This window comes from Manacus candei, unplaced genomic scaffold (assembly GCF_025592945.1).
Source record: "Manacus candei isolate 608988 ecotype Guabito, Panama unplaced genomic scaffold, ASM2559294v1 h1tg000005l, whole genome shotgun sequence".
Lineage (NCBI taxonomy): Eukaryota > Metazoa > Chordata > Aves > Passeriformes > Pipridae > Manacus > Manacus candei.
The window spans coordinates 3168320-3188083 of NW_026138053.1; the positions used below are offsets into that span (position 1 = coordinate 3168320).

At 41.9% G+C, this 19764-nt stretch overlaps 1 protein-coding gene across 1 annotated transcript in view; it reads right to left on the reverse strand.

Annotated features, from left to right (window-relative positions):
• Window positions 1-3152: 3152 nt before the first annotated feature.
• The window catches only part of TRABD2B (TraB domain containing 2B), a 274212-nt gene continuing 257600 nt past the window's right edge, over window positions 3153-19764 (reverse strand). Inside the window, exon 7 of the mRNA XM_051799771.1 lies at window positions 3153-6385. Coding sequence (XP_051655731.1) covers window positions 6163-6385 — 223 coding nt within the window. The 3' untranslated portion in view covers window positions 3153-6162. The remainder of the gene's footprint in view (window positions 6386-19764) is intronic.

The window sequence follows — 19764 nt, forward strand, 5'->3', positions numbered from 1 at the left end:
AGCGTGGGGAGCACTTGTGGGTGGCACTCAGGAGGTTTGGGAACTGGGAAGCACTGATGCAAAAAGGAGATAGGCTGCTGGGTGGGAACATAGATACTAAGCCAGTCCACAAGAAACCCAATCTTCTGCCCCGAGCTTTTCCCATCACAGCTTCCCCTCTTCCTGGTGCAAATCTATAAACAGGAAGATCTCAAGTTAGAGCAAAAAGCTGCAATTACAGACTGGGAGCACAGAGAGAGGTCAAGGGAAGGAGAGGCTTAAGGAAACGGCACCACTGAGCCAGGATCTGGCACTGCTGGCTGAAGGTTTGTCTTGTTTTCAGACCTGTGGCTGAACAGGACCCTTAAGAGCAAAAGGATTTGGCAGACTGGGACTGCCCATGGCCAGGGATAGCCCTTGGCTGGACCACACAGACTCTCCAGATGGGCTGTGACTCCAAAGACAGGATGGCAAGCAGCTTTGACTGTCTGGTTGGTATTTCAATAGATGGGCTCTTTTTAACTTTATTTTTTAGAGCGTTTCTCTACTATTTTGCAACAGCAGTTCCTGTGCCGGGGTAGCTCATTCAAGCCAGCTCAAATGTTTATATCTCCCACTGCATTTCCTACAGTGGGTATTTCTAAAACAGCCTCGCTGGTGGAGTCCACTCAAAATAACGTGTTAAAGACCAAATGATTTAGCACATAATTAAGGAGTAAACAATGATGTTGTGATCAGCAAGAAGTCTGCAGTGTCAGCTGCAAGGCAGGATTTGCATGCAAGAAATATGCCAAGAAAAATGAGTGAATCTCTGTGTCTTTGTGTCTTGGTGTGGAGAGGTAGCTTCTGCTCCATGCCAGATGGAGACACAACTCCAGGGTTATTTTGTTTTATTTTTCTGCTGTCAGCACAGCAGCAAAACCAGCAGTTCCAAGGACACCAGCAATTTGCAGGGGAGAAAAAACCTTCCTGCAGCCACCAGGATTGGATGCTTCTTCTGGGCTTTTCTACACACTCCAGCTAATTTGTGTGGAAGGGCTGGTTTTCTGGTTCTGCCTCCCCTTGCCCTGTGTGAGAGATGGTTTCCTTCATCCCATGCTGGGCAAAAGAGAAGTAGCATGCCTGAGCTCTACAAACAGGATGTTCCTTTTTTTAGTGATTTCCTAGATTTTAATGCAAAGGAAAGAATCAAGACACACAAAATTATCGTGCTATGAATTTATAATAACATTTTATTAATATATTATGCTACAAAAATATTTTGATAAAATAATATTAGAAAGCATCTTTTTATTACACTCTTCAAAACAGTTCACAAAAGCAGGAGGCAGAACAGGAAAAAAAATATTTGAAATACATTTGAATTGAAAACTGACAAATATGCAATTTGAAATTCAGTGGCAGCATGAATCTGCAGGATGGTTAACCAGTCAGATAGAAGAAAAGTATTTACTACTTATTGGAAAGTCCTCCCTGCCTTTAGCTAGATTAAGGTGCCTCCTGAAAAGTTAGTCACAGGAAAGGCTGAATTTGGGTTGGGACAAAACACACGCACACAACATGCACACATCCACATAAACATACACACACACACACACATTCCCCTATGATCTCAAACACTGGCAAATTAACTTTCTGCTTCAGTTAAGCTGAAACGAGCTTAAATTGAAGCTGAATTCTAGTACACTCCATGGAACATTGATCACTTCAGAGATATGACAAGCCCCTATAATTTTTGGATATAATATAGAAATACTGTACTAAGCAAAGTTTGGAATGATAACATTTATGCTGAGATAATAACTTTGGCACTTTGGTTTCTCTAACATAAATATATGATGGGAAATTTCTCCCTAGCAGTGGTATATGGTAATGACTGAGTCATATCGTTTGACTAATCAATGCACTAAACATAGACTAAGTTCTCCCTCCTTTCATCTCTCTCTCTCTCCACAATTGTATATTGAAGAACTTAGATAAATATACAACTCTGTACCTTGGGTGTTCCTAAATTACAGTGGAGCTTGGAGGAATGGGAAGGGAAGTTCAACAAAGCAGATTTCTGACACCTGTATAAAGCATAGTTATCATAAATCATGTTCATCATTTATTGCCAGAAGACATATTGCATTATTCAACAGCCCAAGGGATTGCAGAGAAACTACATCAGTCATAAAATATAAAATACCTTCTGTCCCAGCTTACTAACTGGTTCTCCAAGTGGCAGTGCATGTTAATATAGCATCCATAGTTAGACATAAGCAAGAAAAGCATTAAAACAAAGAAAGATTGGAAGTTAGATCTGTTGCTGATGATATGGGATATTTATTCCACCAGGGGAAGACCTTGGCAGTTAATTAGCATTTGTTTATAATGTTACAGTTACATATAACATGAATTGTATTGGTGTCAGCTGTAGCTGAGTTGAAAAGATGAATCGTATGACCACTGAGCTTTGGACTCATCCAAAATCGTGTCCTAGATTGCCAGACACTGTGTGACTCCCGACTGTGTTCTCAGAGCTAAAAAGTATCACCAGTGTTTGCTATTTTATGTAGTGGGCATGGATATTTTTGTTAAATCTCCTGCTCTTGTAATCTTGTGATTGCACGGGAATCTGAGCTTTCCTTTGGAAGAAAGAAAACAGTGTAGTTTTTTGAGAAACTCACAGAGGAAGCTGAACCCCGTGAAGCTGGTAGTCAGTGTTGCTTCAAGAGAATGTATCAAATCTGGCGCACAGCTTCTAAACTCACAGTGAATTTAATCATGATCCAATGCAGTGGGTGTGCACAGATCTGCGCTAACCAGTATTACTGTGTTTTAATTAATAAAACAGTTATAATTATGAATCAGCTCCTGTAGCTGATTAGTAAACAATCCATTTCATCAACCACAGTGAGGGTTTCATTATCAAGTATTGCTCTGCTTACATGCCATGTATTGAATAAAGTGACCCTCAGTTGTACTTTAGGGTAAGGCATCAGAATAAAAGAAGTGTTTGGTTAGAGAGTTGTGCTGAAGCCGTTCACGTGGGGTTCCTGAGCCAAGACCTACAGGAACCTACTTAACCTCATATTTAATGTAAGTCATGCCTCCTCCCTTAACCAGAGAAAGCTCAGATGATCGAATGACTTAACTGCTTCTAGGTGTGCAGACCCCAAATCCAGGAGACACCCTGCCCTGACACCTGCACTTGCAGTAGGATAAATGTGGGGCGCCAGCACAAGGGAAATTCGGTGAGTTCCAGTAACATTCATTAATTTCATGGAATTGCAGGCAAAATGACAGGAAATGTGAAGTAAAAACATACTTTGACATCCAAGCCATATCACCCTGAGACAGCCAAACACACCACGGTGTCTAAGCTAATGAATATTGAATTGTCCAGTGGAGGAGTGACTCAGAAAGCCTCATCGGTGACAACAGAGTGACTGTTCTCTGCAGTATGATGACAGCCGTGAGTGTGGAGAGATGTGTGTGTTCCTAATGCTAAAGAAAAAGCCCCAGAGGCTTATGGAGAAACCCACAGATTGGGAAATGATAAAACTGTAATTTCTAGTCTTGGTCCTGTTGGTGCTTCTCCTTATGGTCTTGCACAAGTTGTTTCTGTTTTCTCTTCTTTTTTTCTCTCCCTTATCTTCATATGGTCTTGTCTATTTATACTGTAAGTTTTCCATCACCTGGAATTATTCCTGGGATAGTACCACAGAATAATTTCTGGATTCAATTTGATTACAACAAATAAAATTCAGTGGGTTTTGGTTTGTTGGCTGTTCACTTTTACTATGTAACTTATCATCAGCCTTAAGATTTGCCTACCCTATTTCCAGTTCCATTTGTGTAAATAAGACATTATAATTCAGTTTTCATCTTTGCCTTGAACACAGCAGGAGAACCAATAATCTATTTTAAATACATTAAGGTTGAATTTGAAGGTCTGTTAAACCATTATATTCAAATGAAGGCATTTCTAGGGTAATAGCTCAAATAAAACCAAAATGAAAGTTCTCAAAATATGTTTCCAATATCCATCTCTGTGCAATAAATATGCAAGGTGAATGGCTTCTGTCCAAAACTAACATTTCTAATCTGCTGCTAGCCAAAATACACAATATGAAAGTATGCAGAGGGTCTCTTTGAATCTCACATTTGAGGCAAAGCTCAAAGTTTTCCATTCAGCCTTATCATCTGTTGTGCTCGAAAAGAAAAAGGGGGAAGCTTATAGCACTGTCTGCTGTACCCACTTAAACTGACTAGAAACCTACACAGCTTTCTGTCAAAAACAGAGCAAAGGCTGGGGGTCGTGGTGTCCAGTAAGTCAAGTTACCTGTGTTATCCCTGGCCTTTGTAAGGCAATGAGCTGGGATAGGTGAGGGAAATGCTCAGTAGTTCATCATGGTTTCAAACGAAACCATGTGACTTTTGTAGTCTAGTTACTTTCTAACCTGCTTCCCTGAATTAACTGGTATGATCACAAGCAAACCATGAATTCTGAACTCTCTCTTGCTGCAGAGACTTTCAGGTTGCATGGAATATCTGCAGCCCTGGAGATCAGGCTTTAGGGCTGCTGGGGAACTTACAGGACTGTTTTCAGTCAGAATTTTATCAGTATTGTTATTATAATCATCATCATCATAATTATCTTTTTTTCCCAAGGTGAAAAAGCATTGCTTTTCCATAAAAAACCCCCTTGTATTGTATATTTCTGGTTTTGAGACTTCTAACTATGATGTTTTCATCATATATTTTGGACTTTTGGTTTGTAGATGACTTAGAAAGAAAAACACTATTTCAACCCAAACTAATTTTCTAGTTGAAACTCTTGCATCCAAAGGGATTTTTCGTCATGTTTTGGTGGTGAAAAAACACCAACATGCCTTATTAAACGTAATAATTTTTAAGATGGCATGTTTGGTTTTTTTTTCCCCCATAGATATTGTTCATTGCATTCATTAACTGCTTGGATAGGGAGCAAATTTTTCAGTGAATGTAAGGTGTCAAAACTTTTTCATCCAAGTCAGCAGAGGTACCACAGTGCACAAATGGAAGAATGTTCTGCATGTCTCTGTAACACAGGGGTTAATTTGATTCCTGTGGTCTTTTTGGACAAGTCATAATTATTTCAGCACAGACATATCAGCTCATAACAGCAAGATGAAAGGGAATTTGTAGATGGTTTTTGTCTCCAGGTTGTCCATCTGCATCAATACAATCAGTACAAGGAAGTTCTATAAATTAACAGGACACTACATCTTTATACCCTACAGATAGACCAAGCTCTGTTTGCATTTATGCTGGGAAAGGTTGTAGGCTTGTGTTGATATAAAATGAGGGAGAGAAGAAAATAATTTCAGTAGGATTATTCCAGACTTGAAAAGCAATTTTTTATTAAGAAAAAGGTGTCTTAATTTGTGTTAGCTAATGAATTAATTCCAGGGCTAAGAGGGAAATTGCTAATTTCCAAAGAAAGTAAATAGTTTAGTTAAAGAAAGCAGGGGAATGTAGAGGATTATCTTGACTAATGACTTACTAAGTCATAGAAAAATAACTGGTATTTTAGGCTGTAGCAGCTAATGAGTTAAGAATGCACCTATTTTTCTAATGGGTATAGGCCACAGAGAGCAGGATCTGCTTCATTCAGTGTAAACTATGCTAATGAGACAAAAAAAGTAAAATAAAGAAGTTCAGCAGAAATGTACTTATTGGACAGTTGCAAAAAGTAATGATTAAAGAAACAAAGAAAGCATTCATTTGGTGTCAGTTCAGACATTTGCAGAGTTGTCAGAAAACGAATATAGAAAATATTAATTTATCTGTTTCACCATCGCTACTGATTAATAGGGATGTTATTAACATATACAACAAGAAAAATAAGTTTACCAGTCGAATAAATACATTTTTTCTTTTTCTTTTTTTTTTCTTTATATGAACATGTATATTTTACAAAACCCCATAGCACTATGGGAAATAAAGATCCTTCTACAAAAAGAAGATGTAAGTCAGTGTTACAATAAAGCTTTAGAATTTCAAAATGTATCTGGGCAAAGAGACAAAAATCAGCTAGAAGGCACTACTGAGTCACTGAGAAGGTCCAGCTTGTAAATGTTGTTGTCTTAACCTCCAATTCGTTCATAAATTATCTCTCTTCTCTATTCCAAGGGATTGCACGTAATCCTGATGTGGTCAGGAGGGCTGCAGTAGATTCAGGAGAAAAGAAGCTATGGTCATGCAGAGAGGAAATGTTATTGATGGCCATAAAAGACTGGTTGCAGCTGAGCTTGTGGGCTGAGGCTGGGACGGGCGATCGGAACGCGGTCTCTGATCCAGCTGGTTGGAAATCCAGATGGGAGGCTTGACTGTGATGTAGCCATTGGTTATCCTGATATAGGAAGGCAACGTGGTGGTGCTAAAAGAAAACACAAGAGGAGGAAATTAAACAGCAGAACCCTTATCTCTACTCTGTAAACTGTCATTCCAAGTGGTAGCAACCACAACTATTATTATTATTGTTATTATTATGGTGATGTTTTTAGGCACCTTCTTCCCACCAAGCGTCTCACAATTTGCAACGTCTCAGTGACATGTCTTACTCACCAAGGACTGGTTACTATGTCCAGGAGAGAGGCCACAAATCACACCCTTCCCCTGTTTCACAAGTCTTAAAAAATTTCTCTAGATCCCCTCACACAACTGATAACCTTGAGTACAGGAGACCAAGCAGGTTCATTTCTTTTTCTGGCTTTAAGCTATTTTGGATCAAGTCACAATGTCAAAAGCAGACTCAGTCAGTGCTAAGTGTCCCTGCCTGTGGATTTGCCTCAATAGCTGTGTGATTGCTTATTGATTGTAGCTCGAGTTAGTACTTTGATTTGAATTTGCAGGTTGGAATTCATCACGATTCCCATGACACTGGAGGTCAAAAAGGTCCATTTACAATTGATTTGGAAGTTTTAAGTTGTAATCTCCATTTCATAAAATGCCTCCATTGCATCCATTACTGGATGATCCATAATCCACCAGTTGTCACAGAGCAGCACAGCTGAGCATGCAAACTGCACAGAGTGGATTTTGGACTTAAACCCAAGACATTCTGCTGAGGAGCAAGGAGTGAAAAAGCAAGTTCTCCTTAAAACAAGAAGTGACACTAATACCTGCAGATTCTCTAAATCTTTCATGATTTGGAGGCACTGAAAATGACTGTCAAATAATTTTTTAATGGGGTAAGAAGCTATGCAGTCCTATAAATATTTAGCTACAGTATCCGAGATCCTGACCTTGGAAGAAAAAGGCCGTGTCTTGCATAATATCAGATAAAAGGAACAATACCTTACTTCAGATTCATGCAGAGAAATAGAATTCAGAAGCATCTGAAGGCTTTTGTCTTTTTCTGTCTAAGCAATACCAAGATAGATTTTAGAACAGATGCTTTAAATGTGCTGAATCAATCACAAACTGAGAAGATCAGTGCGTTGGTAAACACACATGAGGGTCAACTTCAAATCCCACAGACAATCACTGCACATTACACTTCAGATTTTGGGAGAAGTCACTTCATTTCTTCCCTCATCCTTTTTACTGTCACCACACCTTCTGGATGGGATAGTTGTTCTGTAGCTAGAAGTGATCTTAACTAATGTGCAATGAATTAGAGTAAAAAGAAAAGGCAGTCTGGAATTAAAGACATAGGAATTGCTTCATGGGAGCAGATAATCCATCTAACCAGCACTGGGACTTTGACAGTGAGGAGCTGTGCTTGTTCCAGAGGAACAAACTGCTGTAAACAGATCATTCTGAAATGAAGGCTGGTAAGAGAAAGCTCTTATCTCAATTCCCAGGGGCAGTGGTTGGTTTATGTCTTGAAGTGATGATATAAGACACATAGCTTTAGAGCTTCTGCTATATTGCATCAAAACTGCTGCAGTCACTTAATGCAAAGAGTTGATCAGTGATAAACTAATGCTGCTGCTTCAAAACTGTCCAGTTTTTTTTGAGCAGATGCTTTAGTGCTGGCAAGAATGATACCAGACCAGGCACTGTGTCTCCAAGCTCCTGTAATGTAAGTAACATCAAGTATGAATGGTACTCCCACAGTGAACACAAAGCATCATTAAAGCAAACCTGACAAAATGAGGCACTGCACTTTATGCATAAACCAACAGAAATGCAGTCAGGCTCCAGTTTCTGATCCAGACCTCATTTATCCTGCTGAGTGATGATGTGGTGCACAGATCTGGCAGCACTGATAACAGGATCACAGTTTTGGGGTTTTTCCCCTGTACCAAGTTTCCCTAAGATATGTAAGGGTAGGTGCTTGTCCTCATCTTTTGGTTACTGATTGTCACTTTATGGAACTACAGAATGTAGCCCTAAATTAAATTTTAAACTACAAGGAGGGTCTGGTTTTCAACATCAATTTAAAAAACATCACCAAAATGCCATAAAGACTTGCAGTTTATGTGTATCCTGTTCCTGACACATTCTATGGGCTTGATCTTCCAGTGAGATTAAAATGTCCCTTTGCACAAACTGTGTTTCTGCTCTTCAGGGATGTTCTGTGTACCAGGGCTGGCCAGGACGCCCATAAAAGAATCACAAGCCCACTCATCAGCCAACTACATCTAAGAGATTCCTAAAGCAGCCTTAAATCAACATTTTATGTTTCTGTATGATGTTTCCATTTTCTAGTCAACTTACAGAAGTGTTTTGTTGGGTTTTTTTAATTGATTTTCTTTTTTCCCTTGAAAACAGGTATTTTTTTAGGGAAACCACCGCCCCCCCCCCCAGTTTACTTAAGACCCTGGAGTTTCCTGTCGAAAGACCTGAGAATTTTTGATCACTTCTCCTCAGTCAATGAGGCAATTTTCTGTTTTCAAGACATTAGATTGCTATAAATGCATTCTTGTCAAGATAAATAGTTAGGTGGGGTTGTTTATTTTGAAAAGGTCCTTAAGTGCTTTACAAGAGAAGAACAGTGCATTTCCATTAATGTGTACAAAGCAAAGCATGCTAATAGCAAATGAATCACTGTTTATTCGTATAAAACATTTTCTTAAATGTACTTTTAGCTGACTGCCAAAGTGGTTCGGAGATATTTAAAAAGAATGATGCCTTTTACCAAATGCTACAGCTCCTTGTAAAATGTCTGGTCCCAGTTTGTAACTAGGTTGTTTCTACAGTGAATGGGGAGAGAAACCATTCCAGAAGGTGGTCCACCTCATTGCAGTGCAAGTCTCTAGGGAGTACTTACTCTTGTTCAGGGTCTTTCACTTCCTAGGGGTTACAGAAGGGCCCTGGACAGCCAGGTTAGATTACAACCTAATCTTAGAGGTGGCCCTGGTGTCAGGAGATGACTTCTGCAAACTCCCTCTGAGCACGTTTGCATGTGCACGTAGCATCTCACTGACCCTCGGACCTTCCCCGAGGATGAAAGCAGCAGCAGAGTCCCCTGAACTCAACCAGAAACCTTCCTCAGGGAGGACTTGATCGTTGCAGAAATGAGCACAGAGAATAATAAAAATGAATCACAGATCTGTGGGATAATAATCTAAATTATTATCACGTCTTCTCTTGCCAGCCCAGGATATTCTGTGTTTCAGTCTTTTGCGTCTGATAAAAATATCTTTAATAAAACATTCCACATGATCTGTGGTGAACAGGCAACCACCGGCTCTGCTGTTCATACCTCTCTATTTTGCTTCTGTGTATGGGATTGTTTTAAAAACTTGGAAGACTCCAGGTACGTTTTAGCCAAATGACCTGCGGTATCGTATTCACGAGCTTGTACTTTTGATCAGATAATAGGGCAGCTTTTCAAATGGGTGCATTACTCATACATTGTCTTACCATCATTAGAATGTGTAAAACTTTCCCCAAAAATGGGGCCTCAGGCACAGGCTCTGTGCACAGACCCTACTGAATCCAATTACATGATTCAAGCCCTCTAAGTTGGGCGGGTGCTCAAGCACCTTGATGATTTGGGAGCATTTTAAAGCTGAAAAATAAAACAAACACACATGCAACCCACTGAAGGAATTTCTGAAGGTTTAGCCTGTGAACATTTTGCATAGAACTCGAAACCTAATTTTTAGTGTGACTTGGTTCACCCGCCTAAGCAGGGCTCATCTGACCATCTGTGACACCACAGGAGGACAGAAGTTTGGACCCGGAGAGTCTTTTTGGCCCATTTGGCTCAAAGACAGGAACAAGATCTAAACCCCTCCTGACATTTTTGTCTAATCCAATCTCAAGAAAATCCTGCAATGATAGCAATTCCAGAGTCTCTGCAGACATCTACTGCAGAATTTCACCATTTATGATGTTCAGAATTACTGCCTAATGTTTTACCAGATCTCCCTTGCTAAGTTCAGGACTTATCCTATCCCCATGGACAGGTTTATTCCTTTCCTCTTCTCAGCAGCCTTTCACGTGTTTTGCATATTTAACCATGTTTCACCTCAGCCTTCTCTTTTTTAAACAAACAATTCCCTTCTACCTTTCTGCACAAGCCCTCACGTGCTTTCCTTCCATCCTTTCTTCTGCTCTCCCCTGGCTCTGCTTGGATGATCAGTGTCTTCTCTGGAACGAGATGCCCCAAACTGGAAACAGTATGTCCAGCTGAGGTACCACTAGCCCTGTGCTTCGTGCAGTAGGTACCACTGCCTCTTTATTTGCAAAGTGCATGAAAAATAGGGAATCTCCAAGAAGAGAGTATTTTCACTACCTTTTGCTCTAAAGTCCAAACCACCTTTATGGTCCCAGTAACTGTTCTGAAGCTCATGGAAAACTGATGGTGCTCTGAGGGGGTGAGGACCAACCCAATTATCGTGATATTTCTGTGCATTTTTAATCTGCTGCCATGCCTCAGTCCCAACACGGTTCTGTTCAGGGTGGAGGAAGTAACCCTTTTAAGCATAACTTACTAAGTGTTTGGGGATTTTTGTAGATCAAAGGAGCTATGTAAACACATGACAATTATTTTTAATAAATGTAAACAAATGTTGCCCCAGACAGCCTTTCTTATGATAGCATCTGATGAAAGAAGCTAGACTGAGCCCTGAAAAAAATGCATGTTTCAACTGAAAACCTAAAAAGCTAGTAAAGTGAAAGAAAATTTTTGAGTAAATACAATAATGACTGTTTTGCATTTGTGATTTGATGTTAACCTTATGATGGCTAGGGGTTTCCTTAAGTGATATTAAGCATATGCTTCCTGTTTCTTTTCAAACAAAATTTGCCCTACTTTTTTTTTCTCCTTTTCATTTAATGAACAGATGTGAAAGGAGTTGATCATACTATTTTTCTGGTGATCAGAAATAATGTTCTGCAAGTGAAGACAATTACTCTTGGAACTAACCAGACCTATTTATGTCACCAAAATTTATTAATCAAGATTTGAAAAATACATCTGCTTAAAGTGCTGGGACCAATCCGTTGCAGTATGCAAACAAGATGGCTGGCAAGAAGTCTGACCACACATTTGAAAGAAAAGAATAGGTGCTCAGCCAAGAGCAAAAAAGAGTATGTTGGGGGGAAAAGAAATCACACTAGAAATATGTCACAAGCATGTAACTGTGAAAATCACTAGAGTAACCTCTCAAGGGGAATGTGAAGTCCTCATGTCCTGAAATTTCCATATTATTATTTCACGTGTTTCTGGAAGGGATTCTTCAGATTAACATAGTTCCCCCCAAGCTTCATCTATCTCTTCATCACTGCCTTCCCTGCAGACACTGTTCTTGCAGCCTGAGGGATAAATCCAGCAGGATGCTGAGTCTCGTGGTCCCAGACGAGCAGGACGCTAAGCACTGTGAGCACACGAGTGCTTCCAGCAAGGCTAGTATTCACATACCTACAACTCAGCACATCCTAAAGCCCTTTGTGGGATCGAGGCCAAGAGGCTCATGCTTTCACAAGGTTCAGTACATTAAAAAAAAAAAATAATCCAACCTGGATCTGATTAAGGAATCCAGTTTTGGTCCAGAGGAGGCCACTACTTATTTGCAGTAGCTTGTCGGAATGAGTAAGCACCATCACACACTGGTTTGGGGCCAACAGAGAAGACACGGGAAAAGCCAAAGAAGAGCCTTATCTCTACTATTTTCTTGTTAGCCCAGGGTTACTGGGAGCCTGGGTCTTTGGCCATTTCCCACAGTGCAAGCACCCACCCTCTCTGGGAGCAGCACAGCCGCAGTGTGACGGGGAGGCAGCGGCAGCCACGCCATCAACAGGGGCTCAGCAACAGCACTGGGAGTGTTTCAGCAACCCTTCGCTGTTGATCTCAGCTCTCCTTCTGATGAGACTCAAATGGGAACCACCTTTCCATCTGAAAGGAATGTCAAGCTCTGATCCTGCCTTATTTCAATGCTCTGGCTCCTCTGGGGACTGACAGCAGGCTATTCCCCCTCCTTCAAGTGGGCACCTGTGAGCCTCCCACACTCAAAGGGGGAAGCAAAGAGCAGTGCAAGTACCCTGGTAGAGGTCTAATCCCCCACCCCTGCTCTTTGCTAGGACCACATCTGCCATGGCTTATCTCTAGGAGAAAGAACAGGATATTGAGGGAAAAGATGGAAAGGGAAGCACAAGTTTCACCAGGCACTGGCTCTGAAAGGTCAGAAAGCTGTGAGCAAGGACCACGAGCCACACTCTCACCATGTACTGAAGCACAGGTGGGGAGCAGGACACTGTGCACAAGGATGAGATGCCTGGGGGACGAAGGAAAGTAATGTGAGGCAACTTCACCTCACAAATGTGCAGGACCAAGGCTGCCAGCAGCACCTGCAGAAGGTGCCATTAAGCAGAATCACAGGCAGTCCTTCACCTGACTGGCCTTTAACAGGATTTAAAGGGTGGCATTAATTTTAGCTATGTCAGATGCAGGCTTGTAGTCAGAGCTATTCAGCTGTCTTCCTGCTACAGTATATGGGGAACAAGGCATCTCCAGAGGACAATCCTTTCCCCACAAAGGCACCAAGGTAGGTGAGGAGAGCTGCTTCTGATAATCTCTATCTCTGGAATTCAGGTCTCCTGAATCCCAAGTGAAGCTCAGGCCCCAGCGAGGGCTCTGACTGGTAGGGAAGGGCAGGTGAGGAATAGGAAAACTGCTGGTTCTGCAGTGCAAAAAGCGGCAGCTGGTGGGGACACAGCTCCCCTCTGCAGTCCTGCAGCAGCTCCCCAGTAATGGGCACGGCTGGGCTGCAGCTGCTGCACCCTCCATGGGGTCTTGGCTCTGAAGTTTGACATGAAGGAGGAGAAGGTGGCTTGCTTAGGTCAGGGGCTCCAGGGGGGCCATGATGGTGTAAACAGGAGGAGGCTCAGTGCTGAAATGCAGCTCAGATTCCCCTGGTGCACTTTTGGACCCCTCTCAGGATGGGCTGTGGGCTGGAAGCCAGGAGATTTGGTTTTTATCCCCGAGTCACCCACCAAGGAACCATCAAAACCTCGTGAAATCATTTTACTTCTATGACTCCCCTGACTCAGATCTGAGTCAAGACCTTGAAGCGTTAGTGTGACACCACCATTAACCCAACGTGAAGCATTTTGCAGGCTCTCACTGTGATTTGCAGGTCCCGACGGCCCAGGCCACCTGTAAAACATCTCTGTGATGACAAATTCAGCCCTGGAGTGACACTGACCTGCAGCAAGGCTGAGCACTGCAGGGGCACCCTAAAGCCACAGGTGGGTCAGGTTGTTAAGGCAAAGTGTATTATCTGCCATGGGGCCAAAAGAGGGGACAGGGATGGGACGGGAACGGATGGGGGCAGTGGAGACTCCTGCATCAGGAAAAAGGAGTTTGCTGTCACAACAATGCAGCCTGAGGGGAGGGAGACACAGTGATGCAAAGGTGGACAGGAGGATGCATCTAAGAGGTAGGGAAGGAGCAGGTTAGAAACAACTCCAGCACAGCCCAAGGGCTCTTTCCTGAAGTCAACTTGCAGCTTGTGGCACAGTTTCCTGCACCTCAGGGAAAGATTTAACTTTCTCCATCCCCAGAGGAGACTGTGTATGGCCATTTTCAACCTCCTGCCATGAAGTCCTTTATGAAAACCCTGCAAATACAAATCCTACGTGTGGCAGTGGCAGAATCAGGCCTGCTGCTCCTTTCCAGGCAACTGCAGAATGGTGTAAAAACACAGAACATTATAAAAACCAATAACCTTTGAAGCACACCCTCTGAGTAATTACCCCATTCCCATCTAATGACTAAAAGATGTTATATTCCTCTCTGATTTGGCAACAACAAAGATTTTTACCTTATTAAAACCAGCCCATCAGGAAACTACATGTCATCCTAAAAAAAAAAAAGGAAAAAAAAGGAAAAAAAATAGGAAAAAAAAGACATTAAATTCTTTAAAATCCCTGTGAACAGTAATTCAAGATACTGTAGCTGAAGACCCATGATTTGTTGTAGTGTCTGGGTGGTCTCGAGACAGGAGATGACAACATTAGCTCTTTCCTTTGCCCTTCTAAGAAATGCTTTGATGATTCTCTAATATCCTAAGAATATCCCCTTGTGATACTGCACTGGGACGAGGCAATCACAGAGCTGGGATAATGTATCCCAGTTTTGCCCTGGCCCTTGCTAAGAGGGGATAGCTCAGAGCCCTTTGTTCCACCAGTTCTGCACTGACATCTGAGCCAGGATGTGCTCATGATAGTCTAAATAGTGATTTGGGTTCAAATCTATCCCCAGACTCGCCCCCACCCACTGCACACATCTGGCTGTGTACCTGATTGGTATGTGCAATTAAGGCTCTCATCATCACGAATCAAATACTTGTTTCACTGGTCCTTGGGCAGATAATGATTGCAGTTATTACAGCCAAAGTAAGCAGGAACATCAAGGGTGCATACACAGATGGGCTTATTATTGTGGAATTCTTGCCAGTGATGCAATCTGTGAAGATTTTTGGGCAACCTGCTAATATACGACACATAAAGAGTTAATCTGATGGTGCTGCAATCAGGTGATTTTGAACCAAACCCCACACATGGGGGTAATAACTATTTTTTGTCTGTGTTTTGCAAACTGCCTGCTCTCACCCCGTGCAGCCCCACATGCAAAATAATTTATATTCTTGGGGTGGTCAAAATCAGAATCCATATTTTACATCTTGGGCTCAACCTTTCAATTAATTAGAACCAGAGTGACTTGCTCTGCCCTCTCCTATGTGCACTCCAGTGTTTGTTTGGCATTGTGTGGGCCCTATGGCTCAAATATTTTTTGCAGATGCATAGAATTAACCATGCATGTTTAGATGTGCTTGGGGAACACATACATTCATAGAGATGTATATATTTGACCCTGTCACTTTTTTGTTAAACACTGTAAAAGATATCGACCTTCCCCTCCAGATTTTAAAGTAATTTAGAATAGGTGATAGTGGGAAAATACCTAAAACATCCTGTCAAATTAAGTATTTTCTCTGAGACTGTTTTATAAGACAAAATTATTTCAGCTAAGAAGATGCCTGTGCAATGTATTAAGGGACAGAATGAACAACCGAAATATAAACTGGTTTAAATGGATGTCCAACATACTGCATTTTTCCATTTGATTTTAATTTTCTTTTTCCTTCTCCCTGTTCTTTTTCCATCTCCACGTAACAGTTTTTCTCTTTGCTTAGTCTGTATCACATTTTTCTCTCTGATTCACTGCCCTCACTTTCCTGCTTACTGCTTGTATTTTTCCAGTGTCTCTCTTAGTAAGAATAATTAAGGTTGGGTCAGATCTTTGAAAATATCTGAAGCAGTATTGAATTCAAGCTTGTACCGCTGAACAAAAGCACTGGCTTCTTTTTCTTGCCAACAGATTCACTCACAAAATAAAAAAAAAAAGGTTCAAAGAGCACATCTACCAGGCAAAAATGCCGCGGACATTAAACTGCTGCATTGCCCACAGGGTTTGGGTTCCTCCTGCTGCTGGCAAAGCAAATACAGTGATACTCAGCCACAGCACAAACTCCTTCTCCTCAAGCACTTCCAAACCCTCTGAAAGCCTGGAGATGCCACCAATGGCTCATAAGAAGCTGCTTGCTGGCCTGCAGGGATGGAAGGCCTGCAAAACCTTTCCCTGCTGGGTGTCACAACACAGACCCTGAAATGTCTCTGCCGAACTGAGCTTTTGAGAGCGTGGTCCACACCACGTCTCTCCATGGTGCTGCTGTGTGAGGCATCCCTGACACCCAGCAGCTCACAGGCACTAAGTTGGCTCCCTCATCTGAGGCTCAGGCCCCAGGTATAAAGCTTACTTTGTTCAGTTAAGTTATTCTGGAATTGTAGAGAGGAGATCTGAGCAAAATCTGAATTTGGGCTGGCATTTTCATAATTGCAGGAACCTGGCTTTTACAGCATTAAAACCATATGAATTTAAATAAACCCTACTTTTCCTTCATCCCAGCAAGTAACTGGACTTAGACCACAGCTGCCCTTTGGGATCCTGCTGGGTTTCCAGCCTGCAGTGTACCCTGTGCTGCTGGGAGTGTAAGGGAATCCAATTTCCTCCTGTTTCACTCTACAGTGAATCTGTCTTCTTAGATAAGCCTGCTACCACAGTACAACTGTGGTTAAGCCCCTCCTATAAACCAACTGCCCACCAAACCAGTAATGCTGCCTTGCTCCCTGTCACACTTTTCCTCACTTAATTTTCCAGGGCATGAAACTCACTAGTCAGAGGGGGAATAGCAGAACCAGAAATAAATCCCATATATATTACCTTTTTCCTCTGGGCTAGCATTGACAGTGTTGTGTGTTTGCATTTCCACTGAATTTTAAAGACATTTCTTTTTCTTTACAGTAACTCACTGGATGATGAAATATTTTACATTTTATGGATTTTACGCAACTCTGCTAAGAGGAACAGCAGATTTGCAATTTTTGAGGCTTTAGATACTGCTAGATATGTAGGTCACTCAAATACGTACTAATTCCAACCTAGGGTTGCAGTGTTTTAGAAGGTTTGTTCTGGCTTTTAGATGGTAAGTGATCTCTTCAACACATCTGCGTATCCCTGGGGCAGAGAGGCAGCCATTAACACAGTAAAGTCCTCTCAGAGGTCCCATCTTCAACCCAAACCCAGCTTTTAAGAGGACTCTATGAACATTTCTCTCTGATGGGTGCAGTGCAAGGAACAGCACAGCTGGGTCTCTTCTGCTTCCATTGCCTCAGCAGTGGGGAAAAGTCTTGCTCCTGACCCCAGCAGCTCCAAATCCCAGGTCCAACCTCCCTGCAGGGTCAGTGCTGGCTGTACCAGGCTAGGGAGCAATTCCATTTGCTCTGAAGATGGGAACAGCCACATTTTGTCAGCTGAGTAGTGCTGCAGGTCAGGACTCTGAATGTGGAGCTGGCCACCACCTGCTCCACAGGGAAAAAAACAATTGCTAAAGGAAAATCCCTTGTATCCAGAATTGCAATACTGGGAGCGCAGGTGCTTTACTACCCATTCATTGTGTGAGGAATCCAAACCATCCTGGGCATCAGCCCAGTCAGCACTTTTACAGTTGGCCTTGTGAGATAACACAAACCACACTCCTTACCCACCCCAAACCGCAGGGTAAATGTGCTACTGTGTATCGAATTTTCTCTGCCTGTTAAGCCAGACAATTTATTTTTCAGCCCAGTGAACATAGAGTGTTTTGTAGAGCTGTGTTAAAAGTGCAGTTCAGGTTTAGAGGAATTACCTGAGGGTACTCAGTGCATTTTCCCATCTTATCTGTTTGATAAGAGCCAGATATATGGCTTTATTTCTTTTGTGTGCAATAGACAATATGCCATGAGGAGTCATTGTTAAAGATTCCAACAAGCCAAACTTCGGAACATCTGGCTAGTGAAAGCCCTGGATATGGAAAATATAAATGTCAAGGCTCATATTTATAAATTGGAAGGGCCATGAGGACATCTGCTAACAAGCTCTCTTCCAGAGCCCATTTGCTGTACATGGTTATTCACAGGCAACAACAAACATGTGCATGGATCACAAGCGTGGTCTGCCTTCCCTTTCCATCGCCAAAAGAACACACGCTCCAATAACACACAATGCTCTATTCTCACAACACAGAAATACAAGTGTTTGCAAACCTCACAGCAAAGCTCTTGCATACCAGACCACAGTGGGACACACTCTGGAACAGACTAAAAATAGCTGGAGAAAAAGCCTTACATTAACACAGAAGACAGTCAAACTCACTTAGTGTTAATCAGTGGAATAAGCACCCTTCTTTTTTGCCCTGGTCCACAGGAGACACTTTGTACTCTAAGTCTAGTCCTGAAGCCTTATTTTTATGACTGAGTAGTTGTGGATGGGAAACTGAAGACTTTAAACAGAATCTAACCTATTTGACCGTGGTAGCTTAACACTAACGTTTAAACAAGCTACAGGTAAAATAAATGTGCTTCTACGTTTATAAGCACAGGCACCTTTTCTTAAGCTTAGTGCACTTCTGCCACTAAGTGCATTTCTGATGTCTGAGAAATAAAAAACTGATCCAATGCATAAGCATAAACAATGGTTTTGCTAATGACTTATCATTGCAGGTGTCTAGACCATGGCTCACTGCAACAGAGTCCTTGGCACTGGCCACCATCACAGATGCCCACAGGGCTGCTAAGTTGTCAAGAGAAGGAAGAGCATCAGCAGAAAGAGGTTGGACTGCTTTACGATGTCCATGAATTTAGCAAAGAATAAATGGATTTAATACTATCTTGTCCACTCTGCAGTGTTCTTGGATGCACATATATCTGTGTGAAAATGGCGGGAAAAGCAAAGAGGATGAAATAACATGGAGGAGATGTACCTCCTGATCAAAAAACGCCTAGGATGCCTAGCTCTGCCTCCTCCTTTTACTGCAGTCTGCATTAATGCCAGGTGACAAGGACATGCTAGATACAAGTGAGACATGTCCCCCTCTCAAAGAGGTTCTGCTGAAGGCTGCAGGCTCCAAAAACCCACACTTTCACTGGCATGGACTGACTGCAAAGCAAAGTGCAGTGTTTGTATGATCACAGCCTCCTGCAAAGTGAGCTCAGAGAGGTGGAGCTGCGTGCAGCAGATGGAGATGCTGGAGGGGTCCTTTCTTACTCCTTGCTCCAGGCCTCATACAAGCAAGTGCAGACAGAGTTTAAAAAGACAAGTAGAAAGAGTACTGGAGAAAGAGAAAATTTAAGCAGAAAATGGAGAATGATGGAACTGAAAATTTAACAGGTTGTCCAAAATCAAGAGGAGTCCTGGCAGTGGATGAGGAAATGAGACTGCGCTGGCTGAGAAACAGCAGAACAAGTGGGGATGTGCATCACAGAGGAAGAGATTATCAAAACTCAGCAGCTGCTTCTTCTTGAAACTGAATCCTAAGCAAACATTTTGTTTGTGCTGCATCCAACAGATCTTAGGCAGCTTAACAAATCTAGCAATGGTAGGGCTGTGTCCAGCCCAAGTCATAAATATATCAAGCTGTGACACATATAAATAGATAGTATAGACTATCTTTACTCAACACATCCCAAATGGGAAGTAGAAAACAAGAAAGGAAGAAAAAGCTCTTAATAGGCTCCATAAAACATCTTGCATTGTATTTTCAATCTTAATCAGCATTGAGGAATAAGAAGCAGAAAGTGCTCTTGGATATCCAGTGCTGAAAAATACCTCACTGTTCAAAAATCCTAGCTTTTGTGTGCTCCAATTTTGTTACTTGCTCGCCTTCAGAAATATGGATTTAATATTCAAAATGGATTTAAATTTCACTAAAAAAATACCTAATGCATTACCAATAAAGAATTTAGTTTCATGAAACAAAA